The 23,579-nt window shown below is 46.8% G+C and overlaps 1 protein-coding gene and 1 pseudogene across 2 annotated transcripts; one reads left to right on the top strand and one right to left on the bottom strand.

The window, feature by feature from the left end:
* The first annotated feature begins 12,785 nt into the window (after positions 1–12,785).
* On the top strand, positions 12,786–13,818 carry LOC123134703 (uncharacterized). 2 transcript variants are annotated; one of them, XR_006465704.1, is made up of 3 exons: positions 12,786–13,024; positions 13,122–13,619; positions 13,655–13,818. XR_006465704.1 is itself a non-coding variant. In XM_044553897.1 (2 exons), the coding sequence occupies exons 1-2, from the start codon at positions 12,887–12,889 to the stop codon at positions 13,470–13,472; spliced, it is 489 nt and encodes a 162-aa protein (XP_044409832.1). In that variant the 5' UTR covers positions 12,786–12,886; the 3' UTR covers positions 13,473–13,818. The 2 variants fall into 2 exon arrangements, 1 of the variants encoding a protein (XP_044409832.1); XM_044553897.1 differs by having other exon boundaries at positions 13,122–13,818.
* A 5,670-nt stretch (positions 13,819–19,488) lies between these two features.
* On the bottom strand, positions 19,489–22,451 carry LOC123134701 (subtilisin-like protease SBT1.4; annotated as a pseudogene).
* Between the last annotated feature and the right edge of the window lie 1,128 nt (positions 22,452–23,579).

Below are 23,579 nucleotides of genomic sequence, written 5' to 3'. Positions count from 1 at the left end.
ACAAGACCAGATGGGGACCAGCTTGTTTGGAAAATGTTCTGGAAAATTCAAGTTCCACAAAAAGTGAAGATATGTGCGTGGAAACTGCTAAAGAAAGGGTTACCTACACGCCAGGTGATGAAATCTAAACATATGGAGGTGGCGGATGTGTGTCCGAGATGTAGCCGGGTGACGGAGGACAGTTTTCATGCTGTCGTGGCGTGCCCCACCTCTAGTGCTGTATGGGATGCTATGGCGGAAGTATGGAAGATACCAGCGAAGGAGACAATTTTGAACACCGGTGATGAGTGGCTATTTGATCTGTTAGTAACGCTAACTGATGAGGATCCACTACTAGGGAAAAGGCTAGCAGCAGCGCGGGTTTTAGGTGTATCAGTAGCGCGGGGAGGGGCGCTACTAATAAGGCGCTACAGCTAACACATAGCAGTAGCGTGTGGTCACCGGCGCTACTGCTACACAAGTGTAGCAGCAGCGCGGTTATTGGAAGCTCGCTACTGCTGGTAGCTCTAGCGCGCTTTGCAACAACGCGCTACTGCTATCACGGCGCTGCTGCTAACTTTTATACACTCGCTACTGCTAATTTAACAGGTTTTTTGTTTTTTTAGGCATATTTGTTTTGTATTTGAACATGCTTTATAGAAGAATCTTTAGCACATAGAAATGTCATCATGATACACATACAAATGCCTGCGAGACCACAAATGTAATCATAGCATATACATACAAATAGTGTCATCATAATCATCATCCAACACAAAGTGGTCTCTCGTCATCATCTCGAAAATAGCGATACAAGTCCTCGATTACTTGCAAATACATCATCATCCATCTAAACAATGGTATATGCGAGAAGAGCTATCACTTTGAGTACATGAGTTCGTATCCCTCTCTCGCATTAGCGTGAACCTAAACTAACTACTGCCTGTCGCTCGGAAACCGGAAACCGGTAACACCTGGGCCTGACATCCGGCCACTCATCGTATATATACTCCTGGCATAGCACTTCTTCGCCATCGATGATCTATGCACCTGCATCGTCACATGAGTCGATGATATGCAACATATATAGTTGAGCAACAGAAAGAGACAGACTTGACAAAAATAGAAACAACATATCATAAGCATAAATAACAAAGTTCATCGTACCCAAAATGCCCTAACTAGAGTGATCTTCGCTAGTCGAGGAAGAGGACGGTTTAATTACATCACAAATAAAGTTTCACTGCGCATAACTCAAAGTTTTGTCATACAGAAAGTATGGACTAAACAGACACATTGTCATATATCGACAATCACTCCAACATGCCGTGCCATCCATCGAGGTCAGGGAGATAGTCCCCGAGCTTAGTGAAAGGCTTCATGTTGAGACGCTGAGAGGCTACCCATGTTCGGACGTCTTCCCGCGACATTTGTCCTTCTTCGTAGAACATCCCTGTTTTTCCGACGACCTCCTTCATGATGATTTGGGCAAGTTCACGCTGGATGTGATAGAACTCAGCTCGAAGTCGATGATCCTCGATATCTCCTACGTCCTTTGCCCATTGCAGAATATGGGCATCGCCAGATCTAGGTGACATGCGAAGGTTCTGGTGATCCCGTCTATACTCCAGCATGTGGTGTAGGACACAGAATCCATCATTAAGAGAATCGCTCGGTTGCTGAATGTAGCAGAAGTCGGTCTTATGGGCGAAGGCAACCCTGCCGCCCCTTCTCTTCTTGTCCCTGACCTCTCCACCCCTTGCTTGGTAGTAAAACATAGCACTGTCGAGAACATCCTTGATGTGGGTGTAATCCTTTTTGTGAATGTTCTTCGATGAGTCCAAGTAAAGAGCGTGGGAGAATTGGGGGTATAGGTGATGAGGACGGCGCGCCCGCCGCTGCGCAAAATAAGTACACCTCAAATTACTTAGCCTCCACCGTGCAAATGAATGATTGAAATCAAAGAAAGGATAGCAGCGCGGATGACTTACACGGGATGATAAGGCACGAGAATCGCCCCCTTGTCCCTATTGGCGAGCATGAAATTGACGATGTATTCACTCGCGTATACACGGTGCTCTGCGCAGACTCCCAAGAAGCCCCCGTGCATGTAGTACGGGTCAGCGACACAGATATGAGATATCTGCTCAACCCCGATGATGTAGTTCATGTGCAAGGCATAAAGGCGGACAAATGTAAAATCCAGCTTCTTCACGTGAAACATGTCGAATATGTAATCGAATCAGAGGAAGAACTTATCAGCGGGGAAGCTGTCGACGTACGACCTTTGCCGCGGAATGTTAACCACGTAGAGTGGGTATCCTGGATCTGTCGAGGCGATGAGGCCTTTCTCTACCCGCAGCACATCGTCATGAAGTCTCCTTAGATCACCGAATCTGTCCTGTAGCACTGTTGCAGGTAGGATTGGTTGACCGGGGATATGCCATTTATCCGCATTGGGGATATCTATACGGTCTTGAAGTCGAGGCTGCTGAGGCGGCTGGATCATAGAATCAGCTTTTTTGCCTTTCCTCGCTCTCTTCCTAGACTTCTTTACTACCGGAAGGTCGTCCATAATACGTTGAGACGGCAATTCAGGCACCGACTCATGACGCTCAAACCCTGAGGAGGCGCCAGTATAGACATACTGTTCAGTGCCACCGTCGTCCTCATCCTCATCCATGGCGATGTCATCAGCAACTAATGGAGCCTCCTCCTTACCCCGTCCCCTATCACCCAACCCGACACCCGACGCTAATTGGGTAGGTGGGGTGTTGATGTTCATACCTTGCTGAGGCTGCGTGCTCGTGGGTGTGCTCCCGACCGCCTCCAGACGAAGCAGACTCTTTGGCCACAACAGGACCCACCCATTGCAACAATCACCAAGCCGCCGCGGTGTCTCCTCGTCATCCACCAGTAGTGTTGGAGGAGGAAAATTCTTGTGGCCCGGTTCGACACTGGCCACGGAAACCTTGAAGACGTTCGGGGGGATCGGCCGGCTATGGAACAATGGTTCCTTCGGCTTCATTATCGTCACCTTCCCCACGTCCACCTTCTGGTCGTCGATGGTGTACAATATGGTGCATGGGGTTTCGTCGGCCTGCAAAGAAAAGTCTGCGACGTGAGACATCCGAAAGGCAACGAAAACGGGAGATTATACATTTATATTGAAGGGGGCCGGTGTGACAGATACTGTGAGGGCGTCGAGCTCAGCCAAAGACGAAGCACCGTCGAGCACATCCGGTGCGGGAGCCGGTGCGGGAGCAGGTGCTCCCAAGAAGTCAGCAAGGGGAAGTCCTCTGCATTTTTTTCTGGATTTTGCCTTGTCCAAGTGATAACACCCGTCACCAAGGAAGTAGACAAATCTGCAACCACCTGTTTTGCGGCAGCTACCGTTGTTGCGACTGTCTGAGATGATTTCTTCTCAACCGCAATCTCAACCTTCTTGTCGATGTTTTCTTCAGTTAACCTCCGTCTTTCCTTTCTCTCCTCCGTGGTCTCACGGTAGTACTTCTTCCACGTGGCGCCGTCTCCGACACCGTGCATGCGTCCATACGATGGTCGAGTATCCACCGGTTGTTGTTTCAATATGTTCAACGCCCGGTTGAATGGAGTGTCCCACTTGGGCCTCGCCAATGCCTCAGACAGCGAGTCGCTTTCGGCCGCAATCCGGTGCTGCTCTCTCTGCAAAAGGCACAAGGATCGTTTACAAATATGACTAATGTGTGCAGTCGAATTGATCAGAAACTAAAATTATCACCAGTCTCATGAACTCCGTAATGACCGGTGTTGTCTCGTAAACCTTCTTCACTGGGTCCCAACGGTGTCGGGCCCTCAGGACGTCACACTCCTGCGGGACGGTGAAATCCGCCAAGGGGTCTGGGATGCCCAGACTCGCGGCTTCCACATCCTCCTTGGCCCATTTGGACCTCTTTCCGCCGTAACCACGGCTTCCGAGGTGGTGGCTCCCAATGTTCCTCTCTTGAAGCCCCTTCATGTACTTAGACTTGTTTTTGGCAGCTTTGGCCTCGCAAGCCTCCTTGAATATTTGAAACTGGTCTTCCGTGATTGTCGGATTATCCTTTACAATCTCGGAGTAGGGTTCCTTCTTGTCGATGATCCTTGCTTTCACTCGAGTTTTCCAGGCGGCCAACGCGTCGCTAAACTTGGTCATGGCGTGTTTGTTTATCTTCTTCATTGTCGGGTCCTCGTCTGGATCTTCATAATCCTTCTCATTCCGGCCCGGGAACAAGAATATCTGGTGAAACTTCTTTAGGAGGGAGCTCCTCATATTTTCTATCTTCTGTAGTTTCTCATCATTGACGGTGGCGGTTGTCCGTACGATGTAGCCTATTTGATTGTCGCAACACGAGCGAGCTTCCTCGGGCGCCTTTGGCTCAAAAATGCCATCGTCCACCTCCGTGACCACCAGCCTAGTAGGTATGAGTTTGTTAGGAAGTCGTTGCCTCTTTGCTTTCGGTTCTACACCGGCTCCGCTCCCCGAGGCAGCACCGGTCTCAGTCTCAGCGCCGGTCCCGATGCCGGTCTGAGTCTCAGCGCCGGTCTCAGTCTCAGCACAGGTCTGCGTGTCGGTCTCAGTCCCCGATGCCACCGGTGGGCCCAGCAACAACATCGATTGATCGTCGGTAAGGCTAAAAAATTCGTCTGCCGCCCGGTAGGCGTCGACGCAATCACCAGAACCCTGTCCTTCATCGTTGCTAGCCATGTTTCCTATGATTAAATCTAGTCAATTAATTCTAGACCTAATAAAATGAATAATGACATAAAAAGGCCTATTGTTTTGCAGGAATGTTGACTCCTTCCTGGTGCGGCAAATCCCGGGCACTCGATATGTCCTAATTTGTAGCACAAGTCATGCCGAAATTCACGGAAAATTTCGGCATGACCATTGCTAAAAAGTGGACAAATCAAGAACCTGAAATTTGCTGGAACAGAAATGAATCAACATTCCGGCAAAACATAGGCCACTCAGCATCATTCACTGGAAACAACAAAGCCACTTGGGCACAATCGAACCACTTCAATGAAAAGATATAACATGATCACTTCAATGAAAAGATATAATCAACAATAAAAGTCAAGGTAGGGATCATCTTTAAAATAAAATTTGCCTAAATTCTTTTCCTTCACTAAACACTTCTCTGCCTAGGACAAAACCCAAATTATGTTGATCTAGCTATTTCTCTCTCTCACACAAACACACATTATTATCTCTAACCCTTCTCTGCCTAGGACATAACCCAACTAAATTGCAAAGGAACTCCATTTCTCTAACCCTTCTGACCTAATGCTCTAAAATAACATTTTCCTCTAACCTATCCAACCTACTTAACCTAGCTTGTTAATCCAACGAACCTAATTAACCTACCTATTTAACCTAGTTAGTTAATCTAGTTTACCTACATAATTAACCTAATTAAACTAGTTAACGCAGCTAGTTCTCTGTCAAAGCCCTAAATAAATTTTTGCACTAATTAACCTAGATAATTAACCTAATTAAACTAGTTAACCTGACTAGTTCTCTGTCAAAGCCCTAACTAATTTTTGCACTAACCTAGATAATTAACCTAATTAAACTAGTTAACCTAACTACTTCTCTGTCAAAGCCCTAACTAAATTTTTGCCCTAACCTAGATAGTTAAGCTAATTAAACTAGCTAACCTATGCATGAGAGAGAGAGGAGGGGTGGGGGCTTACAGAGGATAGCTCCGGTGGTGGCGAGGGAGGCAGTGATGGCGAGGGAGGCAGGGGCGTCTGCGGTGACGGCGAGGGAGGTAGTTGTGGCGAGGGAGGATCCGGTGGCGTCGACGGCGGCTCCGGTGGCGTTGATGAGGCCGCGCGGCTCCGTGGCGTTGGGGGCGGCTCCGGTGGCGTCGACGGCGCCACGGCTCTGGTGGCGTCGACGTCGGCAGGAGACGGTGGCGAAGTGGGGCGACGGTGAATCGGGGAGACGGCGGCGGGGTGGGTCGAGGGATTTGGGGGAGAAGTGGTGGCCGGGGGGAAACGGTTTTTTGGTTAAGTCAAATTTAGCGGTAGCGCGTTTCGCAAAACGCGCTATAGCTAAGATAGCTACAATGGTCTTTACAAAACGCCCTGCTGTTATAACTATGTAAATTTCTTCCACTTTTTATTTTCTTTTCTGTTTTTATAGCGGGGTCTAGGACACGCGCTGCAGCTATGTTAGCTATAGCGCCTCTTACAAACACACGCTACTGCTATGCCTTCCTCCGTTTTTTCGCTTTTTCAATTATTATGCTTTATATTTTATTTTTTCCTTTCTCCTTTTTCTATTTATTTTATTTTCATTTACTTTTCTATTTGTTTTTCATCTTATTTTATTTCCATTAGTAGTAGCGCTCTTCGTAGGAAACGCGCTACTACTTATACCCTAGCGGTAGCGCGCTTCTTCCAAGCCCGCTACTGCTATGCGTATCCTATCATTCTACCAACGGGAATATTAATAGTAGCGCTTTTGTCACTACACGCGCTGCTGCTAAGGTTCTATCTGCAGCACGGTTTTTCCTCAATCGCTACTGCTATCTAGCACTAGCGCTCTTTTTTGACCCGCGCTGTTGCTAAATTTCTGTGTATAGGCTTTTCCCTAGTAGTGATCGGGCAAAAGTTCTGATGATAATATGGAGGAACTGGCAGGTGCGTAATGATGCCATGCATGATAAAACTGTGCCTCCGGTCGAGGTCACTAGGGGGTTCTTGCAAAGCTACATGATCTCACTAGATCAGATAAAATATGAAAAAGGCTATGATATGCTGAAGGGAAAAAGAGACATGAAACCAGTGGGAGAGAGAGTTCAGCCACAGGAAGAAAAGAGGACTCAGGAGCCTGCGCCATGGCCACCACCTCCGGAGGGATGGATTGCTCTGTTGCTAGACGGCTCTTTTGATGCGGAATCACACACGGCGGGAGCGGCTATGGTGGCGAGGAACAGCAGAGGATAACACATTCTGTCGGCGTGCTGGTTTATACCACACTGCTCGAGCGCCTTCGAAGCAGAGTGTGTGGCCGTCCGGGAAGGTGTCACTACAGCAATCCAGCACTCAACATTGCCTCTGGTTATTCAGACAGACTGTGCTGCTTTGGTTAAGTGCCTGGAGTGTCCGGGGGCTGATAGATCGATAGTAGGTCATCTTGCAAATGAGACTAAAGAGTTGATGAGAGAAAGGGAGCTTGTGTGTCGGCACATCGGGCGTCTGCAGAATAGGACTGCAGACCGCCTTGCTAATTTGTCAAGAGTGGAGCACCGCACCAAATTGTGGTTGCAGGGGCCTCCTGATGCTCTTACGGGTTATCTAGCAGGCGATTGTACAACTATTCCTTAATTAATAAAGCTCTCTTTCCCGCCGCAAAAAAAATAACTTGAAGGGGATTGTTTTTTACCAAAAGAAAGGCCGCCCTCTCTGATCTTATATAAAGAAACCATGGTCTTCTTTTTGCAGACTAACATACCAATTGATGCACTTTAAGGGGATATGCTAGAGATGCTTTAACAATGCTAATTAAGATGTCTTTCTACCTCCTAACTGCTACTGAACAAGTAATAAGTTGCTCCATGTAGCTACAACACTCTTTTGTTAGCAGGCTACAGTACTCTTGCGAACTCTATTTTTTAATTACTTCCAGCTAGCCATGTCTGCACTTAGTATTGGATATGTTGTGAGTTAACTTTTTTGAGGGATATGTTGTGAGTTAACTTTTTTGACGGATATCTGGTGAGTTATTTAGGGCATGCACAACGATGTACACTCAGCTGTCTATAAGGGGTCACAGCTAGGATTTTAGATGACGGGGGGGGGGGGGGGGGGGGGGGGGGAGAGAAGTTGTGAAGAGAGAAAGAGCCCGTCGGTAGAATTAACTACGATCTGCAGCGCTTGAAGATCGCATGGTACAGACAGCCTTTCTAGCGTTGTATGGAGTGCGTCTGTAAAAAAGGCAACTGCCCCCTTTGTTGAGAGTAGGAGCGGTGGGGTCGGCCAGAGGTGGATGGGATTTAACTTCGTAGCTAATTTTTTTGCGGGTGAACTTTGTAGCTAATTAAAATATTTACTAATTTCAGGGTGTTTATAGACAGTAAGAGAAAACGGTCTATTGTATGAGGTGTTTTTTTTTGCGGGGTTGTATGAGGTGTTTTTACTGCTGTCTACAGGTGACGTGGACGATCGTTACAGACAACAGGCGTCTAAGCTGATGTACATGCCCTCAGTAGTAGAACAATCAGTTCTTGAGATTATCAACTGCTATGTACCTTCAGAGCTGTAACTGTTGGGAGTAACTATCTATGCCATTGTTTTGCTTGTGAGTTTGAACGTACATTTGCCACTATAAAAAATCATGCACTGGAATGACGTTGATCTCCCCAGACATAACACATGCCACCAAACTGTGTGTGACAGGTAAACCTTCCACCACAAACGAAATGGAGAAGAGCGCGAGGTCCGGCCGGTCCAGCCACCTAGCTTATGTCTCCATCGTCGATGCATTCATGCATACATCGATCCTTTAAAGGCCGGCTAACTGGGATGAGGATTTGTGGCACCGAGGTGCTCCACCCACTGATATCCATGCCTTTCGTTACTCTAGCCAGATCAAAACATTTAATGCTAGAATCATTTAACAACTCAGAGATGCGTTAGGGATACATCAGTTCAATACGAGTCCGGTGGGTCTGTCTTTAAGTGCAGTTAATGGATGTGGGGTACTGGAACCCAAAGCCTGCTGTGAAGAGTGGAAGTTTTTTGTGAGAACTGGGTTTTACCTGATTATAAATTCATTTCATTAAGTGAAACATAACAGCAACGTGTTTTGTAATTTTTAGAATTATATATCAGTCACTGACTTTTAGAGAATTAGTTTTTATTTTGATTACATAGCAATTTAGTCAGTGACTTGCGGAATTTTCAGAAGATAAATAATGATACAAGCAAGAACAGCCAAGTCCGTGCTGGCAAGACAAGTTCATTGCCTAATTCTGATTAGCTGAAAACAACTGCCTGAATCTTGATGCACTGATTTACCATCATCACATACATTTGAGATAGCATGGTTCGTCAGCAAATACATTCCAAGACGATAGATCCATCAGCAAATTTACAACATTGACAGTGATAATACTCGGTAACATTGTTCTATGATGCAACAAAAAATAATTATAATTACAAATCCATCAACAGACACATTAATCAGGCAATAATATTTACTCGAAAAAAACACTGTGAATTTTACTGATAAAAATGCACTGGTTAATCATCAAAAATTAAAATTAGGCTAGGATAGTTCAATCCAAATTCTGAGGGGCAGTTCCATCCAAATTCTGAAGGTGAAAGCTGAAAATCACAGTCATGGGAAACCTACTAATTTCCCAGATTTGAACACCACAAATCTGTTCTCACATAAAAATCCCAGGAAACTTTTGAGAGCGAAAAAACGAGCAAAGAAAGCAACTTGAGAAAAACTCTTCGGAACAATATGACTCGTACAGAAAGTTACAGGAATCATGGAGAGATAAATCGATGAAATAAACTTCTCAGAGAGAAAAAAATGAGGAATGGAAATAACTTGGAGAATATCTCACCGAAACAACCTATAATCTCATACAAAAAAATACCAGGGAACCTCTAGAGAAAAATCGAGGAAAGAAACTTCTGAGAGAGAATATGCGAGGAAAGAAAATGATTGGAGAAGAGCTCGACGGATCGGTCCTTGCCTGGCCGCTGGCCTTCATCTCCGAAGTCATTGCCCGGGCTTCATGTGCAGTGACAGTTCGTCGGCGTCGTGCTTCGTCCAGAGCACCGGCGACGCGTGGGTTGATGGATAGTGAAGGGGCACCACGGTGCGGGCCGGAGCCCAGCGGTAGCTCGTTGGGGAAGAGGTGGGCGACAGAATAGGAGAGGTGGTGATGCAGATTTGAATGCAGCTCGCGAAGGGGACGAGGGAGAAGAATGAAGAAGAAAGAGTATCGCTGGAAGGGGAGAGAAATATCCAGCTCGTCGGTGACATCTGGGAGGAGAAGAGAAGTGGGGAACGAGATGAAGATGAGGAAGAGGAACAGTGAGCAGGAAGGAGTAAATACCATCCACCACCGTTGCGTTCAATGCGTGTCGGTGGGAGCCGCATGGAACAACATCAGTTCTTACAGGTGGGACCAGCACGTACGGAATAGCATGCATGTACGGGTTGTTAATCGAACTACTACATGAGCGATGAGTCAATTACACCGGTGGTGAAGTTCAAAAAAAAAAATTACACCGGTGGTGCTTGAACTTGGCGTAAACGATCACTTTGATGCTAAAAGTTGTGGCATACATTAAACTGGTGCAATAACTTGGTTCGGTTGTGCAAATACGGTCCTAATCGCATACGGATAGGAAATCAACATTGATTTGGCGTGCCAGCGTGGCATGGGGCCTGCTGTCAATGATTTTTTTTTGAGCATTAGTACAGACACAAGCGCTCATATACACGCGCATATACTCACCCCTATGAACGCACACACGCACACCCTACCCCTATGAGCACCTCCGAAAGACTGAGCCGGCATGTCATCTTGAGATTTACGAAGTCACCACTGGCGCCTCGTCGTCGACGGAAACGTCTCCTCCCATTGAATGCGCATCGCTGGAAATCCTGAAATATATCCAGGAATAATGCGAGCACCAGGATTTGGACCCTGGTGGGTTCGGGATACCACTGTCCACCTAACCATCTTAAGCACAGGTTGATTCGCTGTTGTCAACGACTTGAAGCGTGTGGCCTGTCTTTTTGGCAACAAAACCCCCTCAAAAATATTTATTTCTCACAAAAAAGACAATGTTCACGTGGTAGATGTTTTTTTTCCTTTTTGCTGTATGACAAGTAGGTGCTGACGTGAAAACTAAAAGAAAAAAGCTTAGGCCTCTACATTCGAACACGCCAACTACTGCTAGGACGCACACCCTCACAGCCACGGCAACATCTGCTCCCGGATGTTCAACAAGTACAACAGTCGTTAATGTAGTATATAAGGGTATTTGGAAAAAGAAAAGTAGTATAAAGATGATGCATGTGGGGTTTAAATTGGCTGCAGATGTACTCTCGAAAAAAAATGGCTTCAGATAGTGCGGCTCATTTTACATGCGCCAGTTCTTTTTGAAATAATTATAAAACGTAAGTAATAAAAATAAATTTCAAAACAATTATGTGTGATAAATATTATACACACAAACGATGATTAGTACGTAAAAGTTTTTAAACAGACATGCATTATGTAAATTGTTTAGTAAATGCGGGCACTTAAAATGTTTAATGAATATAGAAAAGTATAAGGTTGCGGCTATATTTAAATTGTTCAAACTGATGAATATAAACATTTACTAAATATTTATGAATATTCACTTTTGACTTATATTCAAAACAATTATCTAATTTAAATATTAGCACGACTGAATATTCATATTAACATTTTAAATCTTGAACTACCTATTTTTTAATTATACAAAAATCGAATTATACAAGTATGCGTATGATTATTTAAATGTTTGTAGAATTAAAATAAAATTTTGAATTGTAATGCTAAAAATATCTGTATTTCTTATTATACAAATATCTTTATAATTTCACAAATATTATTTTACATATATATATATGTATATATTTAATTTTTAAAATTATATGTGAACAGATTAGAAAAGTAATTTATTTTGTTTGTATGTATAATAATATTTATACTTCACGAAAACTGAAACATTATTCTTATTAATGAGATTAGAATTTATCATACCTACAAATATCTAAATAAAACAAACAGGAGCAAATGGGCCGCAATGACGGCAGTCCATTGCAGCCTCACAAGCGCCTCTATTTGACTACATTAACCTAACTATCCATGTTGAAGTGTTTCTGGAAAAAAAAACTATCCATGTGAAGTTGTTAATAGGTGAATGGTATAGTGGCCAGGACAAACTGTGACCTAACCAAGGGTCACGCGCTCGAGACGCCAAGCCTCCTTTTTTCTTGTTATAATTTTAGTATGCACACACGAGACCCACTGGCAATAGAGTCGTAAAAAAATTGAAATGCCACCTTTCCAACGTCAATAAGGCATTTTTATGAGAAAAAAAAACTCAAGGGGTTTAACAAAAAAAAAACTGGCCACACTCCCTCTCTTTGCCATCCTGACGGTGGGACCATGCCATGTTGGCGCGTTAGTCAGTGGCTCGGGCGTACACAACCGAGATTTGCACTGTATTTGCACGACGGAGCTAAGTTATTACACCAATTCGATGTATACCGCAAGTTTTAGCATCAAAGTGTCCGTTCACGCCAAGTTCAAACACCACCGGTGTAATTGACTCTTGAGCGATACAAAGCTAAATACAGCGCATTAAACACCATCGTCCCGAATCTATATGAACAGCAACGGTACTGACGTGGGTGGGTGGAGCACCTAGGTGCTCCTCTGTAATTTCCGGCTAACTGCTACTATCACTATGTAGCACTACGATGCTTGCTTTCGTACGTGGCCATGGCCCCATGCATGCCACTCCGTTCGGGTGCAAGAATTGATGCCATCCTCTAGAAGCAAAGTAAAAGTGTGAAACGATCGGCGAACGGCGTCACAGGACGATATGCACATGCATTTGCATTTGCAATAGCACAGAAGTTGGGCTGGGCACTGCCAAAGATCGATGGTACGTCTATATATACGTGTCGAGCTCTCCTTTGCCCACGCCTACGTCTCGCCAGCCGTTCATCACTTCACTTGATGTACTACTTGCTTATATAGCCGGCCCGTGCCTCGCTGCCTTGACCCGTGACCGTGAGAGATAGCTAGCTAGCTCCATCAGGAAAGCACCGCCCGCGCGAGGAGAGGAAGAGGAAGAGCGACAAGCATCAATGGCTGGTGGCGATCAGCCTGCGCTGAGGCAGGTGCTCATGGTGGCCAAGGCCTGCTTCATCTTCGGCTTGTTGGCGGCCGTGATCGGGCTCGTTGCCGCCACCAGCAACCCGGGAGACTTCCAGTTCCACGCCCAGGTAACTCCACAACTCCGGTATCCATCTCCCTTCGCTGGCACCTACTATCGGTATCGTACGTACTCCTAATTTGCTGGATGGTTACCCATGCATGCAGTCGCAGATCGGGCACGCGGCCGCGGCCACGGAGGCGGAGGCGCTACGCCTGCGCACGAAGGCGCTCACCCTGGTGCTCCTCAGAGTGGCTCAGGCGATGACCGCCGCGGCGGCTGTCGTGGCCCTGGCGGGGGGCTCCCTCACATTTCTGGGCCGTTGCATCGTCGCCAGCGGGCTCATCGTCGCCGCCACCAATACCTACCTTCTCTGCAGAGTCGTCTACATGCTGGCAGTCGTCGCCGGCGGGCCAAGCGCCGGCGGGCAGGTCCTCGACGTCTGGACCCATATCTCCATCGCCGCCTCCTTCTTCTCCTTCTTCTGCGCCAGCCTCACTGCCATCCTCTGCGCCTAACCTCGCCGGTCGTCACCTTTAGCGTAAATAAGCTAAGATAAGCTAGGAGCCACCTCTGGCCTAGCTTAAGTTTGCCAGCTCGCAGCATCTATCTTGTTCATGGCTCGCAGCATCTGGCCTACTTGCCTAGTGATTATAATTGGCATAATTACTAGTACTTCCCCGCAAAAAAAATAAAAAAAATTACTAGTACTAGTATTATTAGTGTGATGATTGTGATGGGCTTGATTATCGAAACGCGCGTGTGTCTGTGATGTGTTCTGTCTGAAGACTGGAATGTGTGTTGCACATTTCATTGTGTGTTCTTATCTCTTTTCTTAACGGGCTAGTTCCCCAACTTCTCTCATCAGTTTCATGTGGACTGTATCAGTAGTACTGCATGCGGCGGTTTAGTACTGTTTTTTTTTTTGCCTGGGATTATAGGAATGACAACTTCACTATGCATCTCCTCTCAACGATCCAGTAGTATTTAAACTCAAAAAAATCAAGTAATGATCCAAACTCCAAACACAAGAGATCAATCGTACGCATGTGTGGAATTAAATGTTGGAAATGCATGCATCGATCATGAGTAGTATTATCTGCTTAATAAAGTTTCAACCGCAAAGGTTTATTCCGCTTGTACTGCGAAAATGGTAGTGATCGGCTGGTGAAGGTGAGCAAGACCCATTCTCAAAATAATAATAACATAAGAAAAAGAAAAACGAAAGGTGAGCAAGACACATATATCCTGTAGTAGTACTCCATCCGTTTTCTAAATATAAGTCTTTTTAAAGATTTCAATAAGAATTATATGTACCGTCGATCTTTGGCGGTGCCCAACTTCTCTGCAATTGCAATTGCATGTGCATATCCTCCGTGACAGTGAACACGGAGATGCGTGGGGCTATGAGCTAGTGCCATGTGCTGATGTGAAGGAACATGAATTACTCGAGAGAGGCACACATGCATCATATACAATTCCTAAAGAGAAGAATATGTAATTGGCCTTGTAAAATCTTAGTTGTAAAAGAGATACTGTAGATGGCATGTTGCACACAGCCATAATTGGAAGGTGCGATGCGTGACGCCGTTCGCCGAGCATTCCAGAGTTCCAGATGATGGCATCAATTCTTGCACCCGAACGGAGTGGCATGCACGGGGCCATGGCCACGTACGAAAGCAAAGCATTCGTAGTGCTTAATACACAGTGCGGCTGTGGAAGGCCCTTAAAGGATCGATGCATGCGCGTCATGCCTTGTCTGACCATTCTGCCATTTGAGTCGATACAGCTGGGCTCGACGGTGAGCGTACGTCCCTGATGGATGCTTACCGGAAACGGAAACCAGCCGAGCCATCATCACTAGCTAGGGTATGATACGTGTCGACTGAGTGAGAAACAGGCAGCTGGACGCGGCGGAGACGACGTGCTTGCATTGTCTGCGCTATCAACGGGCAGCTGCTGCTATGACCGGCTGGCCGGCTGGACCTCACGCTCTTCTCCACTTCAGTTTGTGGTAGTAGAAGGTTAGCTGTAATAGTTTGATGCCATGTTATGTCTGATCAACGTCATTCCGGTGCATGACCTTTTTTTTACTAGGAAAGTTGTACAAACTCAAAAGCAAAACAATGGCATATATAGGCCCTGTTTGTTTCATAAGTCCTAATACTTTTTTAAGTCTCAACTTATAAGTCATAAGTCCCTACCTGTTTGTTTACAGGGACTTATAAGTTAGGGACTTATAAGTCCATGTTGCACCACTGCAACGAGGCTCAGGAGAGGGCCTGTCCGGCGATTGGAGGCACCGCTGCAACGAACCGAGGCGGGGCGGCGACGGGGCGGCGAACCGAGGCAGAACGAACCGAGGCGGGGCGACGACGGGGCGAGAGGCGGGGCCGCGACGGGGCGAGAGGCGAGGCGGCGGCGGCGATTGGACCGAGAGGCAGGCGGCGTGCGGGGAACGAGCCTGGAGCGACGCAGGGTAGGTCCGGCCCGGGATAAGTCCCAATAAGCTCCTCCCTGAGAGTCTTATTTGATAAGTCCCAAATCATCACAATAAGTCTCAATAAGTCCCTTGTGTTTGGTTTAGGTGGGATTTATAGGGACTTTTTTAAGTCCCTAAATCAATAAGTCCTTGGAAACAAACACCCTCATAGTTACTCCCAACCATTATGCAGCTCTGAATGCACATAGCAGTTGATTGTCTCAAGAATTGTACTACTACTAATTACTAACTCACTACATATCCCTCAAAAAAGTTAACTCGCAACACATATGCAATACCAAGCGCATGCGTGCATGGCTAGCCGGAAGTAATTCACAGACAGAGTTCCAAAGAGTACGGTACCTACCTGCATGCTGCATTGTGTTGATTGATGGAATTGCTCAGCCCACTTGTTGATGGAATTGCTCACATCAAGTACTGAAGAAGCAGAATACAAAGCATTAGCAAATGCAGCAACAAAGACCATTTGGGTCAAATCCAAGCTAAAGAACTTGGAATACATCACACACAAACTGCATGTCTTTGGTCTGACAATCTTTGTGCTACTTACTTGTTTCATACAAGAAACAATCACATTGAAATTGGTTATCACTTTGTAAGAGAAAGAGTTGCTAGCAAGGGGTTAGAAGTTAGGTTTGTGCATTCAAAAGATCAAGTTGTTGATAGATTCACAAAGGCATTGCCTACAAGACCATTTGAAGAATTTCGACGTAATCTTAAGTTTGGAAAGTTATGATTAAAGGAGGATGTTAAAGAAGTATATGGTTAGCTGCACTAACCATGACCTGTGCACTACACATTGATAGGATAGAGATAGATTTCCTATGGTTTAAACTTTTTGTATCTCTATCTCTCCCTCTTGTTAATCTCTTTCGGTTGCTAACCGAAACTCCTTGTACTCCACGCCAATATCAATATCGAATGCTTCGATGTAACTTTACAGAGAGAACAAGTGAGTGACCCGTTCACTTTTGTTGTTTTTTTATCGATTCCCTTTACTGATTTCTTTGGGCTCATTTTTTAATTTTTTTGAGGATTTTGTGGGCTCGTTAACAGAAAAAGGTGAGGCGGGACAAACAGAGGACAGAGGGGCATACATTACACAACCACACTTTTGTTTCGAACCTGCCAACTTATAGTTCATTCGACTATCAAATAGACAATCCCTAATTTATTGTTTAATGTTTTACATCGAGGGAAAGAATTTACATCAAAGCTAAATAATGTTTTTTATACTCTGTATTGCTAATGAAGCGGGGAGCCGGAGAATGATGTTAGATAGTAGCAACAAACAACTTGATCTGCGAGTAATAGCCAGAAGATTATCACTGGGCACAGCACATGCAGCAAGGGCGCTTTCCCTTTGCCGCTCTCATCATGCATTCCTCCGCCTGTTTCATTGCCTCGTCGGGGCACCACCAGTGCTTGGCAAGATGATATAGGCGTCGCAATAATTTCCATGTCGCCCTGTAGAAAAATCACATCACTTATATATCATATAGAAACCTACATGTTCGAAGTTATTTTAATTGACGCATATATGGATGTGTATACATTACTATGTAGACAACGAGGAAGATGAGACGCAGATGATGACTGGGCAGAGGAGGTAGAAGAAGGCGATGCTTTCTTGGGCAAGCCAGGCTGCTGCTGTAAACGAAGGCGCAAATGAGACAAGCAAGGTCCACGATAGTGAAAAAACTAACATGGACAGGGGGCATACCCCCCCCCCCCCCCCCCTCTCCTCGACGCACTTCACCACATTGTATTTATTCAATAGTTATTTATAGTTGAGTATATTATAGTCATTTTGCATCATATAATCACATATTGATGGTGTATTGAGACTTTATTTGACAGCTAAAATTATGTCTTTTATGTTTATGCCTTTGTATTTTTTGATGATATACAACATTGAAAGTATATATATGTTACTCTATTAATGTTCTTTGTGCCCTCAATCGCACTAGGGCCTTCATAATGCTAGGGCTGGCCCTCCCAGGCCTTGTCGTCCTGCCAGAATCCTCCAGGGAGATTCATCACTGACTGGTATGCCAGCGTCTCCGCCAATGATGCCACCAGCATAAGTGACCCACGCATCTCCTTGATCCACTTCTTTTGCCTCTCCAACAGCTAGTCTTGATTGTCATCCTCATGGAGGACGAGGATGCTACTGTCTGAAGGATGTCGATATCGATGAAAATGTGTCCTGGAGCACCTCCCTGTGCCCCGTGATGAGACGACAAAGTCTGCTACCTAGAGCGATCGAGTAGCACACCGTATTAGAGAAGGACTGTGCTAACGACCAGTCGACTGGTCGTTAGCGACAGATCCGCACGACTAGTTATCGCTATCTTCCCACGCTCGCTTTCCACTGATTTTTTTCCTTCTCTCAAAAACCGTGGTAAATCGCTAGCGGGTTTTTCTGGTTTTTCACCGCATAATATGAAAATAAAATAAAAGTGCTTGAAAGAGGATTCGAACCTAGGTCTATGCAATACCCATTGAGCCTAATAACCAACTAAGCCACCTTTTGTTGTTGTCTATTGTAGATAAACAATGTTATTTGTACCTTTCTTATTTCTGCCATATCAGAAAAAAAAATAAAGATTGGCTTGGTAACTTTGGCATGACCAGCGTGATAACTATGGTATGAGCAACATGATAACTATACCATGATAAGGCTGATAACTACAATACGAGAAGGTTAAGGCATGAGGAAGTATGGTAATTTAACACATAAATTACCGATGAAAATGTTTAAAAAACTTTTTTCCCTTGGATGAAAGATACCATGGTGTTTAAAATGTAAGATATTAGTTATCAAATCTGTTATGTATACATTATCATGCTTTTTACATAGAAATTACCGGGTGTATATTTTTTAACAAAAAAATTTCAAGTCAAAAAATTATAATGGCGTTTGTATGTGAGTTATCAGCTTAGTATGTGTCTATTAACAAGCTATTTACATATAAATTACCGGCGTTGCCCCCCCCCCCACCCCTCGCCACAGTCGCCACATTTACCAGGGCCGGGTACATAAATTATCAAGTCTGCGATATGTGATTTATCATGTTATTTGCATAAGAGTTATCGTGGTATGATTCAACAACTCCTCCCACCCTACCCCCGCCGATAAAGTTATCAGGATTGGATGCATAATTTATCATTTCTAAGATGTGTGACTTATCATGTTATTTGCATAGAAGTTACCGTGGTATGTTTCAATGACTCCCCCCAACCCCAACCCCATCGACAAAGTTACCAGGACCGGGTATATAATTTAATGTCTATGATGTGTGAGTTATCATATTATTTGCATAGAAGCTATCGTGGTATGTTTGTTTCAACGACTCCCCCACTCCGGCCCCTCCGACAAAGTTACCAGGACTGGTACATAATTTATCATGTTTACGATGTGTGAGTTATCATGTTATTTGCATAGAAGTTACCGTCGTACGTTTCAACGACACCCCCACCCCGACCCCTCCGACAAAGTTATCAGGTCTACTATGTATGAGTTATCATATTATTTGCACAGAAGTTACCGTGGCATGTTTCAGCGACTTGCCCCACCCCATCCTCGCCGACCAAGTTATCAGGACCGGGGTACATAAGTTATCAGGTCCGCCATGTTTGAGTTATCATGTTATTTGCACAGAAGTGACCATGGCATGTTTCAGCGACTTGCCCCACCCCCACCCTCGCCGACCAAGTTATCAAGACCGGGGTACATAAGTTATCAGGTCCGCCATGTTTGAGTTATCATGTTATTTGCACAGAAGTTACCGTGGTATGTTTCAACAACTCCCCCACCCCCACCCTCGCCGACAAAGTTTTTAGGACCGGGGTACATAAGTTATCAGGTCTATAAATTTTGAGTTACCATGTTATTTACACGAAAGTTAACGGAGGATATTTCATCACCCCCCCCCCCGGTCGGTAAAGTTAGCAGGAACGGGGTACCTAAGCACGGAAAAAACCGAACACTAAATTAACTCGTTTTTATGCATACGTAGTAGAGGAGACATGCTAAATAGCCCATTTACTTTCTTTTGTTCAAGAAAAGGATCGTATGTCAGGTGGTAGGCTAGTTGAGTTGGCTCACTAGTGGTGCAAGGATTGAATCCTCTCTTATTCACACCAATTTTTGCGTGAAAAAATCTCGAACGAAAAAAAATCTGGAGAGAGAAAAAAATGGATCGGGAGGAGAGCAAGAAAATCGGATCTGGCGAACAAAAGGATCTGGAGAGGGAAAAAAATGATAAATTATGTTCGCCGGATCTGCACTATAGATGAAGGGCTGCACTATAGCAGTGGCCTACTCACGGTAATCAAGTATCTACAAAAATAGCGCACCTCCAAACATAAACATGCTGCTGGCTGAGATGGTCACCGGGTATAGTCAAAGTCTGTAGCGAGTCTGTAGGTGCGAGGTTCGATTTCTATTGCCACTACTTTTTTATAAAAAATGAGCCAACAATCGAGGATAACTGGAAGCGTGCGTGCTAACCACCAGTTGGCAGGTACTTAGCTTTCTCGTTTAGAGAATGACAAAGAACCGTGGAAGAATAAAGAAGTGAGCAGTGATAATGCTGCCAGTACTACTACAGTACTATCACAGTAGCAGGATAAAGAATGGGCATATGCAAGAAGGCAATGCACGGTGTCGCGCAGATCTAAGTAATCTAAGTCAATGCAAGCAAGCGAGTACAGTCAGGTGGAGGATAAAAATTGCCTTTTGTGCACAACAAAACCCCTATGCGGTAATTCCATAAGTGTACCATTTTTGTAAGCAAAAGCAAGCTCCAGCATGAATCAGGCCAAGGCAAATATAATCAAAGAATGCTAAAACGCTGGAGCGTCATATCGCGCGGGCGCACTGTATGGACAGATAGTAAGAGAGAATGTTCTGATATGAACGAATACCTTATCGAATGAGGGGCGGGGCGTGGAGCCTGAGTACCGTAGGAGGAGGGGGCCGGGGGCGTCGCTCTGGTCGCCGGCGGAGGAGGCGGGGCGCTGGACCTTGATCGACGTCGTCTCTCGTTTGGTCGTCTCGTTAACTGCGGAACAAGGGATGAGCCGTGCCGCTACTCTTGTAGGTAGATGCTGCGAGAGGTGGGGGGTGTGCAGTTCAGCAACCGCGGAACCGAAATCCACATCACATCACCGCGACTTCGCTCACCGGCGGCCACCAGGCGATGGCGACGGGGCTCGTCACCGTGTGCTTGCCGTCGCTCCACGCGATCGACCCGAACGTGTACTCCTTCATGCTCCCCTTGGCCCGGATAGCAAAGGTGACCTGGTACTCCTGTGTGTTGCGCGTCGTGCTGAACTGCAGCTTCCGCGGCTTCACGTCCACTCGCATGCCGGCGGGGCTCGTGACCGTGGCTCGGTACGTCGCATCCACGTTGTTGCCGACGTTGCGCACCATGCGGTGTTGCGTGATGGTCTCGTTGCGCGAGGTGAACACCGCCATGAAGGCTGGGTAGTTGTGGTCTCCCACATAGAAGGAACCCGAGCAGTTGGTTGACGAGCCGTCTCTCGTGAAGACGGCCATCTGCTCGGAGGTGTAGCCGAGCGCGCACAGGAAGGTGACGTAGTTGTCGGTGCCTGCGTCGTACACGAGGCCTGGGTCAAGGGCGCGGCTGGGGTCCACGTGGCCTGCCCCACGCGTGAACGGCGTGGACGCCTTGCCGGTGGCCATGTCTCCGATGACGTGGCCGTCGCTGTCCATGTTGTACGCAGTGGTCATCAGGGCGGACTTGATCGCGGCGGGGCTCCACTCCGGCCTCGCCTGCCGGAGCATTGCGGCGATGCCGCTCACGTGTGGGCACGCCATGGACGTGCCCGATAGGACATTGTAGTGCACTCTTCTCGTGTCGCTGTCGAGGCCCGAGGGCGAGGCGGCGCCGGTCCAAGCGGCGAGGATTTCCACGCCGGGGGCCGTGACGTCTGGCTTGAAGATCTCCGGCGCCAGGAAGTTCGGGTCGCGGCTCGAGAAGGGTGCCACTCTCGGGGAAGGAGGCGTCGGGCCGATGACCGTGCCGTGGAACACGATCGTGGCGACCGGGGACGTAGACTTGTTCATGTACGTTTTAATCCTTTTCGCGGCAGCGAACGTGACGGTTGTGGCACGGAAGGTGTGGGGGCTGCCGACGACCAGCTCGCCGAATTCTATGGTGCTCGTGAGGATTGCTCCGACGCCACCGGCGAGCTTCACAGCCTCTCCTTGCGCAACGTTCAAGACGGCAGGGCCGCACAAAACGATCTTCCTGGCGACCAAGCTGGCGTTGAGCTTCCCAGCTTCGCAGGTTTTCGAGCCGACGGCCCGGCCATGCACGAGAGGTATCTCGGTTGCGCCAAGCGGCGGGCCGGCGTAGAGCGAAGCGCCTGAGGACGACGTCCGCCGGGAAATGGCGGTTGATGGTTGACGCGCCGACGGTCAAGAACCACGGCGCGATGTTGATGGCGGTGGACTCAGCAGGGCCTGAGTTTCCCGCGGAGGCAGAGACGATGATGCCCTCGCGGACGGCGCTGAAGGCGCCCACGACGGTGGAGTCCATATAGAACGTTGGACGCCGGTATCATCGTGGAGGTGGACAGACCGAGGAAGGATGGCGTCAGCGTGGTGTGCAGCTGCTGCATCACGTCGGGCACGACGGCGAGCACCGAGCGCTGGGCCGCGAGGTGCGCGGCCTGGCGCCCCGTGAGGCGCGCAGCGAAGCCCGTCGCGGCTTGGGAGTAGGAGTAGAGCACCCGCGGCGCCGGGAGCGACATGTCCACGGGCACGTGGTCACGCAGGAATGAGGCATACGCCCGGGTATTGAGCAGGCCACGGCGCAGCAGCGGAGGCGCGTGCGCGTGAGCGACATGCACGATGTAGCCGGACAGCTCCTCCTTTTCCCTCGTCGGCGAGGCCGCGGTGGTGGCAACGGCGGCGAGCAGGACGCACAGAAGTCAGAAACGCGAGTGGTCTGGCCATCATCGTTGCACCGAGAAATACGCAGCGGCGGTGCTGTGCAGTGTGCAGTACGGTGATCGGAGTCGCGAATAAGTAGGCGACCAAGCTCTAATTTCATATCCGTCAGAGTTGGCTGGATGAGTGTCAGATTCATCTTCGGGTGAGCCGCATCGATCGTCGTGGAGGGGCCAACGATCATGTGAGATGTTCATGTGGTCTGGAATCAACATTCATTCATGTAGCCCCTATCCCAACCAGACGGTTTTATGCTCATGAAACAGTAACGACACGTTTTGCATTGCTCAGTCAGACTTCTCTTACTCCCTCCGTCTCAGTTTACAAGTCCTACGTGTATACCTAGGTTGCCAATTTTATCATCCTAATATAAACTACTCCCTTCGTAAACTAATATAAGAGCGTTTAGAATACTAAAATAGTGATCTACACGCTTTTATATTAGTTTACAGAGGGAGTATATAACATAAAAATTATACCTTTTGAAAATAGAACATCTGAAGTTTATATTGGTATATTTTTTGTAATATATGACTTGTAGAAGAGAAAACTTTAGAGCAGTTGACTGACACTTAATGAAGTTTGAGTCGATGATATATTCATGAGCTCTTGTATAGAGATTCATGCAAATTTTTTAATATGTTTTAACTTGACTAAAACTTCTTAACCAACCGCAGGTGTGCGACGCAGCGCGGCAGCCATGGCAAAAGCTGCGCCGTAGCAACGCAGTTCGCAGGAAAGAAAAATGTGTGGCTTCCGCGGATGGATAAGACAGAGATGGAGAGCGGCGTGTGGGTCCACTTGATTCAAATAAAAGTAAGAGCATCTACGGTCGGAGTGGGCAAATCCGGCCCCTCGAACCCCGCGGACGCGCCCGACGTGTCTGCGGGCACAGACCGGGCACCCCCCTAAATAATGAATCCACATCCGGAGACCTCCATTATCATATCTCAAATTCATACAAACTCATGCAACAACGTCGATGCACACACATCGTCCAGCTACTCCATCACTACTAACTAAACATGTCATCGGACTACCAAAATTATTTGGCTATGGTGGAGTTCATGGACGACTGCCCTTGCTCTTCCCGGCGCCCTTGCCGTCCTTCTCGCGGAAGTACCAGTCGAAGACGCA

Source organism: Triticum aestivum, chromosome 6B, assembly GCF_018294505.1.
Source record: "Triticum aestivum cultivar Chinese Spring chromosome 6B, IWGSC CS RefSeq v2.1, whole genome shotgun sequence".
NCBI lineage: Eukaryota > Viridiplantae > Streptophyta > Magnoliopsida > Poales > Poaceae > Triticum > Triticum aestivum.
This window is presented reverse-complemented; position numbering and strand designations above follow the sequence as displayed.

Excerpts from the sequence above, each read along its gene's own strand:
- LOC123134703 (XM_044553897.1), top strand. The coding sequence starts at position 12,887 with ATGGCTGGTGGCGATCAGCCTGCGCTGAGGCAGGTGCTCATGGTGGCC. Across the intron at positions 13,025-13,121 it reads ACTTCCAGTTCCACGCCCAG|TCGCAGATCGGGCACGCGGC; the intron begins GTAACTCCACAA and ends CCATGCATGCAG.